The 20,241-nt window shown below is 36.6% G+C and overlaps 1 protein-coding gene across 3 annotated transcripts in view; it reads right to left on the bottom strand.

Moving 5' to 3' along the window:
- The window catches only part of MYT1L (myelin transcription factor 1 like), a gene marked incomplete at both ends in the record, with an annotated part of 127,477 nt that overhangs the window by 64,357 nt on the left and 42,879 nt on the right, over nt 1-20,241 (bottom strand). For 2 of the 3 annotated variants that reach the window (XM_084203185.1, XM_084203186.1), the window contains 5 exons: nt 1,779-1,990; nt 5,163-5,270; nt 7,524-7,614; nt 10,171-10,305; nt 14,875-15,846. In XM_084203185.1, coding sequence (XP_084059311.1) covers nt 1,779-1,990; nt 5,163-5,270; nt 7,524-7,614; nt 10,171-10,305; nt 14,875-15,846 — 1,518 coding nt within the window. Of the gene's footprint in view, nt 1-1,778; nt 1,991-5,162; nt 5,271-7,523; nt 7,615-10,170; nt 10,306-14,868; nt 15,847-20,241 lie in introns of all 3 variants that reach the window. The other variant, XM_084203184.1, reaches the window with a different exon arrangement.

Genomic DNA, 20,241 nt, shown 5'->3' with positions numbered 1-20,241 from the left:
ACATCCCTTGGAACCAGGTGCAGTGTGCACAGTGTCCAGCACAGCCAGCAGTGTGGAACAAAGGCGCACAGCAGCCTTTGCTGGCAGCGACCTGCTCCGGCGTTAACGGGCTTCCGCTGCTCCCAGCGCACACGAGCCCCCTATGCTTGCTACACCAGCATGAATCACAGGTATCACTGTCCCTCAGTCCCCTCTGCCTCACATTACTGAGCACTGAAGCGACCTACTCCCAGTCCTATAGCCAGGAAAAATTCCTATTTATACCAAAGGAAGATGGGTGTGCATAAAGACAGCGACCTGTCTCAACATAGCCTTTTATTATTTAAGGCCACTGTAAACTTGTGCTTAATGCTACATGTATTTTCAAAATCTGGTGATTTGGGAGAAAAAGTGAAGTCTGTCATTATTTATTGAAAAAGGGGCCTTAAATGAGAAAAATATGCATCTGTTGCTCATGCATCAGTAATTTGATCTGAAAATAAGCTTTTTCACAGGAACCCTAGCAGTATTGTGATGCTTTCCTTTCTGCAAGAGTAGACAGAATACATATGCAATATTTAATACCTAATTTACCTTATACTAATGTATACTCATATTCTGCCTAATCTCAGTTACAGTTAGTGCTTTACTTCTTATGCTGTTCAAGTCCTTATTCTGATAAAGACAAATAAGACTAAGGTATGAGGAAAAAAAAAGGACTTTTACTAAAAATAGGTTTCCTTTCACAACCCTCTTCCTTTGTGCTATAGTGCAAGAATATGTCTATTAATTCTATGAGAAAGGAAAATATCCAAAATATCAGACATATGAAGGCAAGAGCCAAAGTAATTTTCTATTTGTTCATTAACTACATTAAAATGTCAGTCTGTGTTCAGCAATAGCATAAATTGCTCTGTATAGTATGTTTCTTTCTGTTTTCTTAAACAAAAAATCTGACACCTGCCTGATATTTCTTATAGTAGTCACTGAGTGATATCACATACCTAAACAAAAAAAATAAACTGCTAACACTCAAAAAGAAAAAAAAAAAGTATGGTTAATTTTATATATATATATATATGCATGCATATATATATATGTATATATACAATAGAATATATATGTATATATAAATGTATTGTTCTGAAAAATTCCTGATGTCTTCAAAAGCTACAATTCTTCTTTATCCTGTAGTTCATTTTTCTCCCCTAATAAAAAACCTCTCGCCTGACTGATTCCATCCATTGTCTTCTCCTGAACTGAAGCAACTATCAGGCTTCTCCTGAACATTTTAAATATGTTAGCTTTTCCAGAGAATTCAGCCAGTGTATTTGTGGGGACAAAATAAGCAAAAATGCCTCTTTAAGTATATAGCAGTGATTTCTGAAGCACAATGAGGCCTAGGTTTTCTTCTTCCACATCCCCACAAAGCAAGTATGTTATCTTTCTGGGTTACCTGAACTGCTGCATGGAGCTGAGAATCTTAATGTGACCCTTGAGGCCAGGTCTCCCAGACAGTAACATAAGGATTATCTCTGTTACTTAGCTTTTACTGCCATCTCAATACATCCCAGGAGCTTAATAGCTGGAGATGTCTTTTGCCAGTGCAACAGTCCTGAAGCAAGCACCGTATAAAAAACATTTATTTTAAAAGGCCTTTAAAATAACTTACATATGATAGCATTCCTCATAATACTGTATGAACATGAAAACATGTCTTATTTGTATGATGTTTACATATACAACAACATGATTAACTGCAAACTTGTCTCTCATGTATAAGAGTGTGCACCTCCTACCATCATATCCTTTGGGGGATATATCCCTGGATTGCACCTTGGGAGCTATGGCTCTCTTGCCATAGGCATGGTTGTCATAACTGTTATATTCAAACGAAGTCTTAGAGTATTTCTCTAGTTCCTTGGCCAAGTTGGAGCGGGGTGTGGTGGTGGGGACATTGTTTCTGTAGCCATACTGAGGGATCTCCAATTGCTTAACAAAGCACATGGGCCTAGAAATTAAAGATATGTACAGTTTGTTAGATGCAGTTCAGTTTACTATGTTTGTGCATAATTTATAGTTCAGATTAGAAAATCTTAGTTATTTCTTGTACTCAAGAGACAGCAATATATTATTGCATTTCCTTAGTTTGGTTATTTTCAGCAGACAAACAGTATTTATTTCCTTGAACAAAGCCTAGAAAAACTTAATTCTAATGCCGCTAAGTGTATCCTGCAGCTAAAAGTATTTTAAAGTTCTGTTTTAAAATACTTCAGGGTTTCCCTTTCCTTTTGTAATTGCACCACAAAGCAATTTTTTTTTTCTTTTGGGAGGTGAATTAAAGAGGGGCAAGCAGACTGACAGAAGAAGTTTGGATGAATTCTTTAAATATCAAAAAGAAAAAGTAGATCGGGAAGCTCCACCTAATTTATGGCGTTTCCTCCTTATTTCTTCCAACAGAGTTGTATGCTGTTTTCCTCTGTGTTTTCAAAAGCAACTACTTCTGTTTCATCCTTCAATATACAAATCCATGTTCGTCTTGAGAAGAGTCTCAGAAGCCCTGTCAACTCTGAGCTGCTGCCTTGCAGGTCCTGCTCATCCTTAAATGCAGGTTCTGGCAGGAGCTGCAATTCCTGACACACAGATGCACGCCTCAAGGAAGGTCCTGAGCATGAATACAAAATAAAACTGTTTCAGTTAAATATCTCTTTCATTTAGGATGAGCAAGGACAGTCAGAAGAAGCCCTGATTGATGTTACTCAGTCATTTGAGAAACTTGTGAAATCTCAGTGAAAGAACGCTGCAGTGAATGCCACTGTCACACCATCTTCTGCATGTGGACATCAGCTCAAAGTCATCAGCTCAAAGCAGGCAAACGAAGGCCAGATCCTGCAAACCCTACCTATATAAGTGTTACATGACTGGGTTGTAGGAAGCAATGGCTGCACAATGCTGCATGTCTACCTGCTGCACATAGTAGGAGGTGAGGATGATGAACAGCACACCTGAGGTGCTTCTGGTGGAATCAAGAAACATACATATTTTTCTTATTTTTCTTTTTTCTTCTTTTTTTTTTCTGTATTTATAACCAGAGGAAATGGAAGGAACAATCATAGGAACATAAATTCAGTTGAGATCAGAAGTGTCATCATGGTGACTAACAAAGTGAAATGTACTCAATAGTAAGAAACAGGTTTAAAATATTATATCATTTTTTTCTGAATGAATTTATTATCCTAAAATTTATTCAGGATATTTATGTAAAGATCACCCAAAAAATCATATTAGTCATACTATTCCCTTTGATTTATGTATGCTTATTCCTCTAGACACTTCTTCCTCACAAAATACAGTGGGCTTATTTATACAATGAGCTGATATGAATAATAGTTTGATCCCGTTTCAAGATAATCTATATTTAACCAAAAACCTGTAATTCAGATCCTGAACATTTGGTGCAAATCCAAAATTTCAGTGGAATAAAAGTCCTATGAATTTGATTTCTTTTTAAGTAAGAACTTTCAAATGCAGGTGGAATTGAAACTGGGATGAAGACAGATATTCAAGATTTACTCTTAAAACATTTCCGTCTGCCCATCAATTTCCTGTACACAAATATTATAAATAGCTGTCAAGTTCATCATAAATACTTCAATGACTTAAAAGTAAAAGGGAAGCAAGAGACAAGATGAAAGAATTATCTGAGTTGCCTATAAAACCTGAAACATAAGGCAGCTCACAAGTGAAGTTAAGATTGCAGAACAATCCTAGGGAGTTTACCAGCAAACTGGATGCTACTTTTGAGCAGTTGCCTTCTATGGCAACTGACTTCAGTGGCTTCTCTGTAATGAGCAGTGGTAAAAGCCACTGCATTTTTGATCTGTCTTTTTCCATCAAGTGAGAAACTGTTTTATTCCCTCAAAGAGTGGATTTTTTTTTACTAATGGGATTTGAAGAACTCTTCTCTAAGAAACCTCTGTGGGATGTTGTATGCCAAGCTGTGCAAACTGAATTAGGGGCAGTTAAGACAAAGCCCAGTAAAAACAAATCTGTGGAAGGAGAGCATAGTCAACAGGAATGATGAAAAATCTTCTGTAGATGTGAACCCTAATTCTGTGTTCCCAGTTCCACGGAAATGCTGGTTTTTGAAAAGACCATCAAGATTAGATGAACTTTTAAGAGAATATTTGAAGAATGGTGTTGATAGTACAGTAGAAAACTTTAAGTACTCCAATCAGTTCTTAAATCTAGAAGGCAGCTAAAGACTGAGAACTATGGGATAAGCAGAAAATTCTGGGAACTAAAGCTGCAGCATTTCCTCCATGCTCTTTGAGGCAGCTGGGAGGGATGTACCTATCCCAGCCCACAGACATTACAGTATCCATGGAGAAATTCTGCAGCTTTTGGGACAACATCAGCATAAGGCTGGTGCAATCATGCAGAAGTCTGATTGCTTTACATGCATCCTTCACACTTCAGCTCCTTGGAAATAATATTTTTCCCACCCACATATCTCAAAAGAGAAGACAATAGCACAAAGCTGGATGCAACTTCAGATAAATGCAGAATCCTATATGGATGAAGAAAAGGAGTATAATCATATAAAATTGGTTAAAGGTCCCTTCCATATGAAAATTTAGACAATTCTCTTTTTCTTCTCTCTGTCCTTCCTGTCAGAGAATGGGGGAACAAAGAACTAAGCCTGATGCTATTTTGGAATCTAAGCTATACCTAGTACTTTTCCAAGTGTCCTGCCAAAAGTCTACCAGTTTGGTAATGCAGATAGGGCTTCTGGTTTAATTTAAACTGATATTTACTAGTAAAAGCCTGCTGAAAAAACCAAGACTTACCGGTAAATATTAGTTTATTCCCAAAAGATACCAACTTTTTTCACACTGTTCTTAGACTTTGCACTCCAGCAGTCATCTTTACACCAAACAATGCCTAAGACAAAAATGAGCTTTTCAGCTTTACATGTATTTGCCAAAATAATTACCAACCCTCCCCCATGAAAACTGAGTGGGAAAAATACACTGTGAGAATTGGATCCAGAAGCCCTAATTCTAACTCTTCTTTAAAGGAGATATATATGTATATACAATGTATATAAATATAAATTCTCAGATTAGGTGAATGTGTGATGAATTCTGCATAAGAATAAGTATTATAGTGATTTCTAATACCTTAAAACCCGATCTGATGCCTGGTTTGATTTTGACACATCACAGTTCTGATGCTTCTCTTGAGCTTTAGCCAGTTTCTCTGCTGCAGCAATAGGACATCCAGAGAGGCTGCAATTACAGAAAGGAAATTTAATTGTCTTGTCCTGCATAGTTTCACATTATAGCACTGATCCAATTACTCCTTCTCCTCCTTAGCCAGCATCAGGAAGAATCTGAAGGAAAAGGATTTCCAAAAATGTTTTTGATCATGTCTATTTTCTTTAGAATAGACTTCTTTTCTTCTGCTTTCAAAGTTGCATGGTAAATCTTACATCTGCTCTTCTTCTCTCAGAGTACATGGGTAGATAATTCATGGATGTCAGCCAGGGAACATACCAGTAGGAGAGGAGAATATAAACTGGAATCTACTGTGCAGCTCTGCTAGCAGACTTGTGACCTTTATGCATCTACAAATGTTGCCAATGAAATGGCTCCTGAAGACAATTAAATGACAACACCATATAGGCCAAATCTTGTGCTGCTTCACACCTCATTCAGCTCCATTAACTCCAATCTTTTTGCTAGGCATATAAATGAGTGCAAAATTTTGCCTTGGGTTGCTAAATCTACATGTCAACTGCTAGTGTTTGTTCATGAATTTCAGCCACTAAAGTATGCTTTCTAATAGTAGATGACGTAAAATGAAAAGCATTTCTGCTCTGAAAATTCAATTAAATTTGCTAATGCTGAACAATTATTGAAGTGGCAATAATAAGCCTGATTCTTATGGAAGATTTAGAACTGAGAAAAATAAATATATTGATGCCAGCAGATGGTGCTCTTAGTGAAGCTGTAAAACCCTGTGACCTGACAATGGAGGGTTCCTTCCCTTGTCATAGTCTATTGCACGCTTATGTGACCGCAGATCTCTGTGCTCTCCACAGGAATAGAAATTAAAATGAAAGGCAAATCAGTGTATTCCCAGATGTTCCCTTCTTTACAGGAAATAAATGGCAAAAAAAAAAAAAGAAAAAAAGAAAAAAAGTGAAGTAGAGCAAAAGCCCCAAAAGCTGCAGAAGGAGGTGAGCACAGACTGCAGGGTGCTCCCCCCTGCCCTCCCTCACTGCCCTAGTTCTGCAGAGGGTGAGGGAGCTCCGTGCAGCTCTGGAGCCATGCCAGGGGGCAGCTGCGCTCCACTGACATGCTCCTCCTCAGACACCTCAAATATTCTAGTGGATATTCAGCCAGAAATGAATGCTGCTTCAAGCAGCAGTAATTCCCATAAAGCCTTCTCAGAGGTTTCTGCTGCATCTACTAGCAGCGTCACTGCAGGGAAGGAGCACCAGAGCTTATTGCAGGCAGGCTGGTACCTACAAGAGTCTTCTGGGGAAATGCAGCTGATAGGAGGGGCTTGGTAAGACTGAATGTCCAGTGCCTGTACTCCCTTAAGCCTACAATTAACAGTAAAAAGGAATCCAATAACAGGAACATTGCACAGTTCCTTTTACCCTCTTATCCTCTTAAATTGTAAAGGAATAGGCAAGATTTTATTATTGTTCTGTGGGAAAACTATGACATGCAGAACACTAAAGTAACATTTTCAGAATTCTTTTGATGGAATTTAATTTGCAATAGCATCCCTTCTTTAAGAATCTATTACTAATCTTAGGAAACTATGGAAAAGATGCTTTTTTCCTTGATTTCTTTTTTTTACTAGAATACTTACTTCTATTATTTATGCCTTTTCATTTTTAAGTGTAATGAGACATGTTCTTGATTTTTCTTAAACAGCCAAGATTCTCATTCATCTTATTCAGTTTTAGCTGAATAAGTACTTAGGGATTAAGACTGTGGTCAGTAAGAAAGCTAACGCTGTGTATTTAAAATGCTGCTTCTCAGGTATTAAAAAACCCCAATAATTTAGGATTAGAGTATGTTTTTTCCATGCACTAGAGAAAAATCTCTGAGGAGAGTAAAGTGTGAGAACAAGAACTCTGTCCTAGTCCTGATGATGTTGAAAAAAATCTTCTTTCTCCCTGCAACACACCCATGAGGAGTCATACCACTTGTTTTGTACAACTGCTGTTCAGCAAATATCAAAATAAAAAGAAAATAAAGTCCACTCAAAAACCTAAGGATGCTTAAAATGTCTTCCGTGGATCAATTCATCCATACTACAGCAAACGCACTCTCATTCTCCTCAGAAAATACATGAATAAATGTTACTCCTTAAAATGGATAAAGCACACGAAGCACCATCTGTCAATCCTCAGAACAGAACAACGACACACACTCACTCCCCCCCACCAATGGACTGCTAGAAGGGCTGCAGTTGGGAGGCACTGTTCCCTCTAGATTGGTGTCCAGCGACGGCATCCTTACCTTCGGTGGGAATTCCTGTTGCTATTTACGTGGCCCCGGCCTGTGCAGCCTGGTGTAGGACACTTAAGAACATTTTCATGCATGGCAAGAACTTGACAAGGAGAGTAAGAGAAAACAGCAGAGTATGAAAACAAGAAAAAAAAATCAAATCCCAGTATATATGAAACCATTTTAAAACAAAGCAGGATTCATTAACAACCAGCATTCCTCAAAATACACGTGACACACATAGCCAATAAAGCCTGATGAAGAAACTAAGTATTGTGACCCTATGCTCATTAACACAGGGCAACAGTGAAAGTTATGGAGGTTACAGAACCTATAAACAAATGCATCTCTGGTGCAACAGTGAAGCAGAAGACGCCCAACATCTTCTTCATACAAAACCACTGAGCAAAGATCAGCTCAACAGTAAAGGGTGAGCTAGCAACCATACAAAAACAAAATTACAGACTGGAAAAACTCTTTCAGGAAATGTATGTATTCTTAATACATAGCTTTATAAACACAGTATCAAACTCATGAGCTGAAAATCTGCTCTCAAGTTATACTGGTAGGACATTGAATTATTTGAAACACACCTCAGTACAACCCTGAACAGAATTTAACCCTAACTATAAGCCAGCCCGATTGAGCTAGGGGCCAGTTCTGCTTGCTTCCACATAGATATATCACTCATATCTACATAGTGAGCAGAATGGATCCTCTATTTTTCACTTGTATTCTCTACATATGTGATTTTTTTTTTTCAATATACTAAGAACCAAAATTAAGTACTTAAAAATTGAGGGATGGCAGAAAAAAATGTAAAAAAGAAAAAAGTGGTACAAGCTTAAGCAAGTAGACTGATTTACATCTGCATCCACTGCAAGCTGGATGGAAAACTTACTCCAAGGCTGCTCAGAGCAGTACCCCTCTAAATCATAAAGCTCATGCTATGAAGGGCCAAATTATCAAGAACTTTTTGGGAACGCTGAAGAGTTTTTTATGACATGAGGCATATCTGAATCCATGTCTCGGAGCTGGATAGCAGTACATCACTCAATGGGAAAAAGGCTATCCAGCCCTTGTGAAGTTCTCATTTTCTCACACAAGAAGTGGTCTGGAAGCCTGTATTTAGTTCTCACTCAAAAAAAAAAAAAAAAAAAAAAAAAAAAAAAAAAAAAAAAAAAAAGAAGATCTAATAAAATCAGTAGATACGTTGACTGAGTTAAGAACTGAATAAAAGCTGTTCAGAGACTTGAGAATTAAACCATGTATACTCATTTAAAGATAATCATCATCATCATCACCCCATCATCAGTGTGATAAAATGTGTATAGATGCAAAAGCTTCACTCTGAAATTCCTAATATTTAAAGCTGTTGTTGAAACATGCTTCACAAGGCCAACATCACAGGAAAAAAAAAGATGAGCTCACCTTTGTCATTTTAGTAGGTACAAGAGCATGCAAACAGTTTAAAGCTATATTCTTCTTTGATTTGCAAAGTCTTCTAAAGAGCTTTTTATTTACCATTTGAAAAAATTATAGAACTTTGAGCAACTGAATAAATATTTGTGTTTCAGAAAATTACAGGGTCTTGGAAAGCAGAGAAATTACTTCATTTTTTCTACTGTATTCAGAGACCAACCAACCTACAGCAAAGTTTCCTAAAGCACTTCCTCATTACTTTACTTCTGGAAGAAGCCACTGTACCAGGAAAGAGGAGACTTGTTATGTCTGCCACTCTTGCAGTGCTAATCTACTTCTGTTTTCCTGTCCATCAGAATGTACTTTCCTTTGGAAACTGGGGACCATTTTAGTTCTGACCGTCTTTACAACGCTTCCTTAAGGCTGTTGCAAATTCATTGAGGTTAAGGCTAGAAGTGCTAATGGACAGTGAGGATTTTAGGTCCATATGGAATGGAATCCACAACTCCATTGTAAAACTGGCGTGAAAGAGAATTGGATCTTAGCTAGACACTTCCTGATGAAAACCAGCACAGAGTAATTAGCTTCAACAGAACTATGCTGATTTCACCAGCCATGGAGGTGACTTCCAGAAATGAAGCCCTTTGCCTTGAGGTGGGTGTCCATGAGCTCATATGGGTGAACTTCCTATGCAGAGAATTTGCTGACATGGCAGGAAGTTCCCCCCATGTGACTGAGAGGGGTTGTTTGCTCAAAATCCTGAGTTCTGTAGCTAAGTAAACAGCCAAATTATTATTTTTTATAATATGCACTAGTTTAATATAAATTATGTTTCAGACACAACAATAACAATGGAAAGGGTTTGCAAGTTTTTCAGGAATAATTATTCCTGTACAAGACAATAAGGACAGTTGATGTGACATTAGCACGCAGAAGCAAAAGCAGTGCACATCTTCTGGAAACCTTTTTCTCTGTTGACTAAATTATGTCTATTAAAAAATAACCTAGGATTCTCAAAATCAAAGAATACAGCTTTAAAAGTTGTTCTTTTAGTGTAAAGTTAGTAAAGAATGAAAATGATGGAATAAAGGAAAAGGTATAACACAGAACAGTTGACTAACTTGAGACAAACCATACTGAAAAATGAAATTAATTTTTTAAATAAAAGGTTTAAAAAGCATGCTAGAAAAGTTTTTGTAGTTTTATCCCCAGTTTCCATGAAAGAATGTGAACTTACTTTCTGGAGGGACCCTATCTTTGTGTGGGCATCCTGACAAACTGCGGTGATGGGGGTAAAGCCCCGTTACATGGCCAGTTCCATCACACCCAGGGGTAGGACATTTGCTCTCTTTCTTTTCTGTTCTTGAGGGATCTATAATTTACAACAAATGTGTCAAGTGAATGAGTCTTTTCACATTTCTGTAAGAAGGTTCATTTAATCACGTCATTTACTCTTTGGTAAATGTTATTATGAAAACTGGAAAAAAAACCCCTTCTACTTCTCATCATACTTCTGTCACTTTTATCCTGTTATCTTCTTCTCAGACTGCAGGCTCCCATGATCACGGCTATATCCATTCACAGTGATTGGAAAATGACCTTTTTATAGCAAAGCCCCGCACCATTGTCAATCAATGTTCTGCTGGCAAGCATTAGCTCAAGGGTGAAAGGTCATTTGGAAACTGTTTAGCTGGAGTTTCCCTTCTTTACATTCTTATTTGCTGCATGTGTTAAGGTCTGCAAATGTACTGTCATAGCTGTTCAATGTCCTGAAAGTAGCAAACCCAGCTCTTCAGCATAATGATTCCACAAAAATCCCTTTTCCAAGGCACAATAGGAAATGACTCTTGCTTTCTTTAAATTCCTTACAAAATGGTAAAATTACATAAATATCCCTTCATCTTCAATAAATTATGGTGGAGTAAACATTGTAATCAGAATTACTGAAAGTATCGCTTGCATGTAAATCTGGGCCATTACCAACATGCATATGTAACATTTGAATATTCATATGCTTGAAAGGTTAATGACCTTTTAGAATGTTGTTGGATCTTCTGCCTACAAATCAAAGAAAAGTCTAACTAGACATTTTTTCCACAAAATAAAGTTTTCTGCCAATGATGTAATGGAATACTGCTGACATTAATCCTTATTTAGAAATTTCTCACATAACTTCATCTGCTTATTTCTTTTAATAGAACATCTGTAGAACATCTATTCTTTCAGACAAGCACATGATACAAATTACATCTTATCATCTTGACCCCAGTTGCCAGGTTTCAGACATTATTGCTGATTTTCATATCAGTATTAAAGGGATAAAATTCAGGATATTCAAACTGCTACAGTTTTGGCTCAAGATCACCAACATCTTTTTTAGTCCATTATTCCTTTCAACACCCAATCTAAACTATCCTCATTTAATAATTTTATGTTGCTCTTGTAATTTCTCTGCTTCAGTATTTATGCTTTCATCTCCGTAAAATAAGATTTTGCTACTTGTTTTCCAGAAAGCCTTTTTTACATTAAATTCCAACACAGCTTCAACAAACAGAACCCTCAGTACAACAGGGGGAAATTTCAGTACTTGTGGAACCTCACGGACAACCCATTCTTTTCATCATGAATCAATACAATCCAGAGTTCATATTCTGTTTTGGACTTATCTTTCTCTGATTTACTTCTGGTAGGTTATATATATACTTTTACTTTCCAAGTTCTTCCAAAACAGCTTCATTTTACAGAAAATCTTTAGCTCCTTGTAATGACTCTCCATGTCTTAAACCCATTCTTAAAATATAATATCATACGTAAACCTTGTATTTTGCAAATAGAACCCCTAATTAGGATATATTTATTTTACTTAACTTGCATGTGGACTGTAGAACACAATTCTTTGTTCCATGCTCTTTAACAACAAATAAACATATAAATCTATCTCCAATGTGCTATACAGTTATCACAACACTCCTGGAAAGACCATAATCTCATACATCAGGAAATTGAAGAAAGAGATCAAGAAGTTAAACCCAAGGCCACAGAAGGAGCAAATGTCAGAGGAGGGATTCAAATTCCTGCCAGATAGGCCTGTGCTGAGACCACTAGAACAGCAAGCCCACAGCTACATACATACACAACTCTAAGCAACTCATCACGTCAAGTACTTTGGGATGTGTAGAAGTATTAGATAAGTGAATAGATAATGTAAATGAAATACAAATTATGTAAAATATAACAATATTCAAGGACTTCGAAAAATGTAGATGATTACTAGACCATAATGGCTTTTTAGAGACTTTAAACTAGAGGAACTTTAGCTACTCGACATTGTTAGACCTCCACCAAAGTCAGTGAAGGTATTGTAATTTAGAGCAGCTGAGGATCTAGATACTTGCATCCTACAGCATCAAGCAAATCCTGCTCTGTATTCAAGTCTACATCATAAAGTTATAGCACATATCAGAGCCTTAAGAGCCTTTATGGTCTAATGAGTCAGAAAAGATGCTGTATACTACTCTTAATGATTTCATTACTTGCATAAAATTGCACTTGCACAATTTCCCATTGCTTTTAATGGAAGACATTTGAGTAAACTTTTCACAACTTTATACGAAACACTGGATACTGTTCTGTAAATCTTCGTCTGCTATTTGGGAGAGATATTGCAGTTTTAGTGAACTCTGCAACCTTTTCTCACTCTTTGCCACAATGGAAGTATTTCCTGAGTGAAGGGTGTCAAAGGACTTTAAAAGGTTTCAAAATGCATAAATTTTAGAAGAAAACTGTTTAGAAAGCTTAAAATGGCAGGGGGAAAATGGTTAGTGGTCCCTTAATGGTTGTTTCAGTGATCTTTGAAGCCAAGAGGCAGTTCTAACTGCACACCTGTGTTCCCGAGAAAGTTTCTACCTAACTGTATCATGTATCTCCAAAGGTATCGCTTCCAGCAGTATCTGGAAGATAACTTGTGACTGGAGAACAAATGATATAAGCAACTGTCTTCCTTCAAGCTTCTTCTCTCAACAACTACCAGAATGTTTCCCACAGGTTTGTTGTTTTGTTTTGGTTTGGTTTGGTTTTTCTTGGGTTGGGGTTTTTTGTTGGTTTTTCTTGGGTTGGGGTTTTTTTTGGTGGGGTTGGTTTTTTTTTTTGTGTGTTTTATTTTGTTTTAAATAAGGGAATATTTTTTTCTTTTTATATTAAAAAGGTCAAGAATTATACACTCAATAAAATTTCATGGTCCGAACTCCCACAGTATTTGGTCCCTGGTGAGCCTTGGATCTATTACTAATTCAGCCTGCAGCTCCCAAGAAATAGGATGGTTCAAAGAACTTATAGAATTCACTAAAATAGGACATCCATACATTTCTCACTGTCAGAAATAATATAGGCTTTATGGAGATAGCAGGCCTATATGCAAAAAGGTTTTCCCAGCTATATATATAGACTGGAAAGACTGACCAATACCAGAATTTAAAAACTGTTCTAAATTAGGTTTTTTTTGGCCACATTTTCTGTGTTTTTAGAGACACATACTCACAGGAAAATGCATCCATAATAGGTCATACGTGAACAACATTTAGCACAACATCCAGATGGCTATGCAGTAATACACTAACTAAATAAAGTTGTCTTCCCCAAATGCCCAAAGTTACTACAGCATACACTGGACTATATATTTGTGGTTAGAACAAACAAAACTTCACTAAAATACATTGCAGCAGCATTTGACATCAGTAATTTACATGTTTTTCTAAAAGACTGATCATTACTTTTGTTCAAGACTGGTGAAAAATGACCAAAACTTTCTTGGATCAAGACGTTGTCTGCCTACATGAATGTCACAGGCAGAGATTTATTTAAAAAGATAAAAATGCCCACCATCTTAATTGTAGAAAGCAAACCAAATATTTTTGCAACAAATATAAGATAAACTTAGTCCCTGTTTAGCATCTCCCAAGAAATACCATGTCCTAAACTTCCACTAAAGTCAATGGGAATCAGGGGTGTTCAGTGAATCTCAGGAGGTATTGAACACTTAATACAACATGGCCCTACATGTACAGATGTAACACGTTTAAGAGGGGTGTCATAATATAAACACACCATCACCATAATTATCCTGCAAATTAAAAGGCATTCTAAAGGTAACCTTTAGTCTGTTGGGATTTTTTTTTTGTTTGGTTTGGTTTTTATTGGGGTTTTTTTTGTTTCTCTTGTATTGAATTATGGTCAAGGCAGCACCTTAACTGTTTCCACAATGGAATGAAACCAGTGAAGTGGAATGCACATAAGAAAGAAATTGCTATTGATCTCAGCCCAGGCCACACCATGCCTTGCATAGCAAATGGTTTCCATTACCTTAGTATCTTAAGATAATTAATGTGCAGTCACTGCCCTTATCTTATGTTATCGGTCATTTTGATACTGTTCAATTTCTATCAGGCAATTCTACATTTTAGACAGGAGAGGCTTCATCAATAACTGTCATTTGATGATAATTTTATAAGTCGCAATGCCACCTACACAATCCAATTTGTAATATATGCACTTCATAGCTGATTGACTATCTGCTACATAAACCCCCCCTTCAATATAGTTTGCAACACAATTCTCTTTTTTAATTATTACTATAAAATATATTAAAACCTTGAGAAAAATCTTTGCCTCTTTCAACATGATCTCTTGTTTTGTTTCCCTGAGAAGTTGCTTTTTTAATTTAGCCAATGATATACTGTACATATTTCTAACACTGCAGAATGAGTTCTTTCATTTTATAATCATAGCATGATGCAATTTTACAATCATGTCATACTACAATTTTAATAAAGTTCCCATTATGTGGAATTAATAACTCCATTTCAGAAATCTATGCAAAAACTTAACATGTTAGCTCACACTTTCTCATGACATAACATACGGTATATAGAAATATTACCTTTACCATAATATGGCTTTTTGACATGGCCGTCACTTGGTTTAGGCTTCCTGTCATCTCCAGAAAGGTGTCTTGGAGACTGTTCCTCAAATGATCTCATATTATCCCTCCTTCCAGCTTCCACTGCCATTTTTTCTCTCATGGCTTTTGCTCTCTCTGTTTCCAAAGCAATTGCTTTCTCAAGCAGGGTTAAGTTACCTTTTGTCATATCAAACACTTCTTCAGACCTATCTGAAGTAATAGAGGTGGTATCATCGTCTCTTTCATGACAACCATCCTCCTTGGCACAGCTAGAAAAAGTCCTAGATCTGGGGCTCAACTGTTCTTCAAGCCTCATTAGGTTCATCATATCAGAGTAATTCCGGTCTGGTGTTCTTCCTTGGAAGTCATCTTCTTGCCTGACATGCTGACGAGTGTTCATGTTTTGCTGTTGATTTCTTTCCTGTGGGTTTGTCTCACTGAGTTTCCTAGCCAGATCAAAACACTGGTTCCTTAAGCACTCCAAACTGCTGAGACATACCTCTTCATCACTCTCCTCCACTATTTTTTCTGTAAGTCCATTGTTCACAGGCTTCCCTAGCATTACAAAGTTCATATTCCTATTGTCTTGCTGTGAAGTATTGTCTGCATAATTTCTGTCATTAATATTTTCTGAAAGCACTACACCATGTCCTTGTGCTAATAATTTAAGGGAGTCCACTGTTTCCCTAACAACATCACTGTCTAAATCTAAACTCAGCTCACTTTTTCGACCGATATTTTCATTTTTGTCACTATCATCTTCCAGACTATTAGATGTATTGCTGTTCATTTCTGATTCTGTCCTGGCTCTGTATGCTGCATCCTCTGCAATTTTGCCAAGATTTAACAATGACTTGGCCACCAGTTCATCGTAATTATCATACTCATCATTATTGTTATCGTCTTTTTCTGTGTCTTGCATTATTCGAGTATTGTGACAATTCATTTGATGGTCTTCTGCATAAAAAACAGAAACAAAGAAAGAAACAAAGAAAGAAAGAAAAAGGAAAAGAAAAGAAAAAAGTGGCTACAATTGGAACTGTTGTTGCAATCGCACGGACAGAAAACAAACTGCATGTCAAATATTGTTAATCATACAGCAATTTTAGAACACTATGGCTGACCCATTTGAACTGAATTCTCTATAGTCCATAGGGCTATTTTTGTTTATTTGCTATTCACATGAATTTCTTTCACAGAACTGATAAGAAAAAGGCAATCAAAATGCTAATTACTACTACTGCTGAATATTATGGCATAAATACTTATGTGTCTCCTTTCACTTCTATTTTCACAGTTTTATGGGATTTATTACAATCACATTATTCAGATGACATAATTGCCTATGTTTCCAACTTTTCTCACTCTTGCATTTCCTGTAAATCTGGTAGATGGCAGAGTGAGTACTACTGGATTTATTCTCTTACTGATGAATGCCATTCATCAAAAGAGAAAGAGCATACTCCAAGAAGGAAAAGTCACATTTTTAACACCATACACACAATTAACGCTAGTTGACCAATAGCAATACAAAAAGATTAAAATGGCATTTTACTTGGTGGATCCATCAGTAAAATCAAAATCTCTCAGTTCAACTGTGGAGAAGTTAAGAATTTTAAAAGAGTTGTTGCATGAAAGGAGGACAGAAGGAATTATATGCACAATATAATTTTAAGTAAATATGCTAGCCCAAATTTTATAGTCATATATGTGTAATAGGGCCTTTTTTTTTTTTTTTTTTGTACTGTAACAGAATGGTGCAGAGTTACCCATTTTACTCAGCTTTGTTCTAGTAACTGTTGAATAACACAGGGAGGGCTTAATAAGATGGAGCCAATGAGAGGCACTGAGGAGGAGATTCACCTCACCTAACTTTAGACATGAGCAAGGCACACACCTACACCTCAGTCAGTAAGAGAAGCAGACACTTTATGGACACAGCCCACCTGATCTGGTTAAGATGCATTCTTGAGAATAAAACTGATAACCACCAGAAGTGCCTGTTTCTCTTCATTGACAACAAAGGGACTCAGACTTGGTGCCCACCTTAAAGATACCCATACTCAGTCAGATGAATATCATTCAGAGCATCTTCTCGTATCTCATGTTCACTCAGTTATGTCATTATTAGACCCAGTCTAAACACATACATTCATAACTATGGAGTAATAAACACTGCATAACTTATATTTGGCTACCCAAGCTGTATTTCAACATTTTCCAGCACTGGACAAGAAAGTTCCTAGATCTGTCATTACAGTGACATGCCAGTCCAGTTCTTCAGCTGGTGCAAACTGAAAGAAACCAGTAGAGCTAGGATAATTAACACCAGCTCAAGAGCTAATCCATCAACCTCTGATAGCATCTTTTCAGCTTTGATGTATTTTAAACACTAGTACACCTAAACACATAGCAATTTCTGAAGTGTGGCTCATATTTTAGGTTTAACAAACCAAAGTGGGAAATTTCAGGTAGTGGTGGCTATTTTAGGTGGCTTGTGCACTAACATTTTGGTAATAGGAAATAGTGTTTGATAAAAATAGTTTTTATGTCAGTAGTCAAGATAATAAATCAAGAGTTGTAAATACAAAGCTAAACAGCACAATATTAATATGTCAGCCACAAGATAGTATTTCTTCTACACAGTGGTTAGGGATCCTGGGATGATAGTAGGCTGTAGTTAAGCAGCAGAACTGGTTGATGACTAGGCTATGTCTAGGAAAAAAATGCTCTAATGGTAAAAAATTATATCTTACATATTGTCTGCTTAAATACAGAGGAAAGGTAAATAATAAGGAAGATTTTATGGTATTTCTACATCACAAGATATTCCAAGCCAGTAGTGGGTTATCTGTTTATCATAAAAGGTGGTTTTATTTTAGTTGCTATGTTTTTTAAGATCATCATAATTCACATTTATGTTTCAGTGCCACAAAAATTAAGGGTATCAGAGTACCAGATTTTCAGTGTACAAGTAAGGATTGCCATTCATACTTCCTATTTGAAAAAAGTCTATCTTGAATAACTGAATAGAAGAAAGTAATGAAAGATTAGTGGATAGCACAGATAGTCTGTGCAATTTGAAAAGCAAATACACTAATAATTTTCTAAAGTAAAATGTATAAACAAATCCCACATTAATTTAAACATTAAGGATAAAACCTGGTGCCAAGGAGATTGTTCCATAGAAACTGAGGGTTTTGTGGAGCACTTCTTGTAACCACACTGATGGGCAATCAGATGCAGCAAAGGAACATCAAAGTAATTAAAGAAGCAACAAGCTATAGCTCCAAAATTGGCAGTGCCTTCAAGTTTAGGATGAGGTATCAGCAAACACTGGTGAAATCAGTCCAAATCTAGCTGTAATATGATATTGAAATACAAAGTAGAAAAAAAAAGAAATTTCTCAAGTCATCCTGAGAACAGCTCAGGTACACAGTGACTATTATAGGCCAGCTTTTGAAATGTGAAAATTTTCAGGGGTTGCTTCTTAAAAGGGGGGAATGTGTTTGTAAATGATCACCAAGGAGAGGAATATGTTATACCTTGCCTCCACAAGTGAAAAGTCAAAATGTGAATCATGTACCGTATGACGGAAGACATCTAAATTCCTTTTGAGTAGGTAAGGTGGGTGAAAGCAATAAATACAGTATTTTTTGTTCTGTTTGTCTGATTATATCCTTTTCTGGTCTCCCATTCATTCAGTCATAAAATGAAGAAGGAAAAGGTAGTGGAAGAGAAGAAAGTATAAAGCACTAATCCCAGATGACAGAGGTGGGAAAGCAAAATATTTGAATGCTTCATTTCTCATATTTTAATTTTTGGCCTTTTTTTGCATCTCCTTTCTTTAAAAACTATTTTACTCATGTCTCTTATCTCCATGCAGCAGTTAATTTTAATGCGGAAGATATTTATGTATGCCATGTCATCCCCTCAATAACAGCTGGATTCTAAGCTTTCTGGTGAGGTACCTCTATCATCTGTTTATCAAATTTTAAATACTGAATCAGTTGGTGTAAATACTGAATCAGTTAAGGGTCTTCTAGGAAGTTATGTTATGCTAGCAGCTCTATGTGAACTACAGCTCTTTTCTTTGATTCAGGTCTGTAAAGTTTAATCTTGCTTTCATTTCACATTTCTGTGATTCCTTAGATTTGATCTGTAACTCAGTAACTACCTTTACAGTGTGCTGTTTAATGGCTGTCTGTTAAATGACTGTAAAACCTGGAGAGGTAAAAGATTTACTCTACACCTTGCATAAGTTTTGGAACCAGCGATGCAAACTGAAGGTTTTTATTTTGTGAAGAGATTGAGTTTGCGTCACAAAGACATAAGCTAGCCAGTTTAGGTGAAGAATGCACAAAGTTATATACTTTCTATGTTAACTCTAGGGTTGCATGGACAAAGAATATGCAATGCAGTTTAAAAAGAATATCAGATTATTCTAGCCCTCTTCCACTAAATATCATGACAATTTAGACATTCTAGATTGTATAATTTGTTCTTTTTAACTCACAGCAGATACAACAAATGGCAGGAAGAAATTATAGTGGAGTAGTGTAGAACAGCTATTAAGAGCTGGAAGCCTTTAGCCATTTCAACAGAAGTGTACTCGTATTGCGCTAAAAAAAGTGAATAATTTGATTTCTTATTGCACCTTTCATCCAAGGATCTCAAAGCACTTTACAAACATTATTTTAAAAAGCCTCACAACACCCCTGTGAGGTAGGTACTTTAACCCCATTTTACAGATGGGAAATTGAGACACAGAGAACTTCAGTGACTCTTTCTATGTCATGCCAGGAGTCATGGGAGAATAAGAATTATAGCCTCTATATCCTTGACTGTTTCCTCCTTCTGTTCCTATCACATCCAATTTTAAACAGTATTTTTTCAGAAGAAATGGCTTGCTGGTTTCAGTGTAGGGAGTCATGCAAAACAGCACCTTCCTTTTGAAAAGGAAAATACACATCATTTAGACTGAGAGATTCTGCAGAGAGAGGCAATGATACTTCAGAAATAGCAACTACATTCCTACCAAAGGACAAAGACTTCAGAAACAAGACTTTCCGGATCTGTGGTCTGTGCATCAAATGACTCACTTTTCTTCCAAGCATGGGCAAACATGATGGCTAAGAAGCTAAACCTACATGTGGTCACACAGGCTTCCTGCCCAGATGGATGGTTTCATTATCCAAGCAGCATTTCCTGATTTAAAACACTTCACTGCTCTTGCCACTGCTACTTGTCAATTCCTAAGTGCTCAGCACATGATACTACTGCATCACCATTCTTCTCTTTTTAAGTTGTAATGCAGAGTACATCTCCACACTACAGCCTCTGATAGCTGGC

This window comes from Fringilla coelebs (genome assembly GCF_963513975.1).
Source record: "Fringilla coelebs genome assembly, chromosome: 3".
Classification (NCBI taxonomy): Eukaryota; Metazoa; Chordata; class Aves; order Passeriformes; family Fringillidae; genus Fringilla; species Fringilla coelebs.
This window is presented reverse-complemented; position numbering and strand designations above follow the sequence as displayed.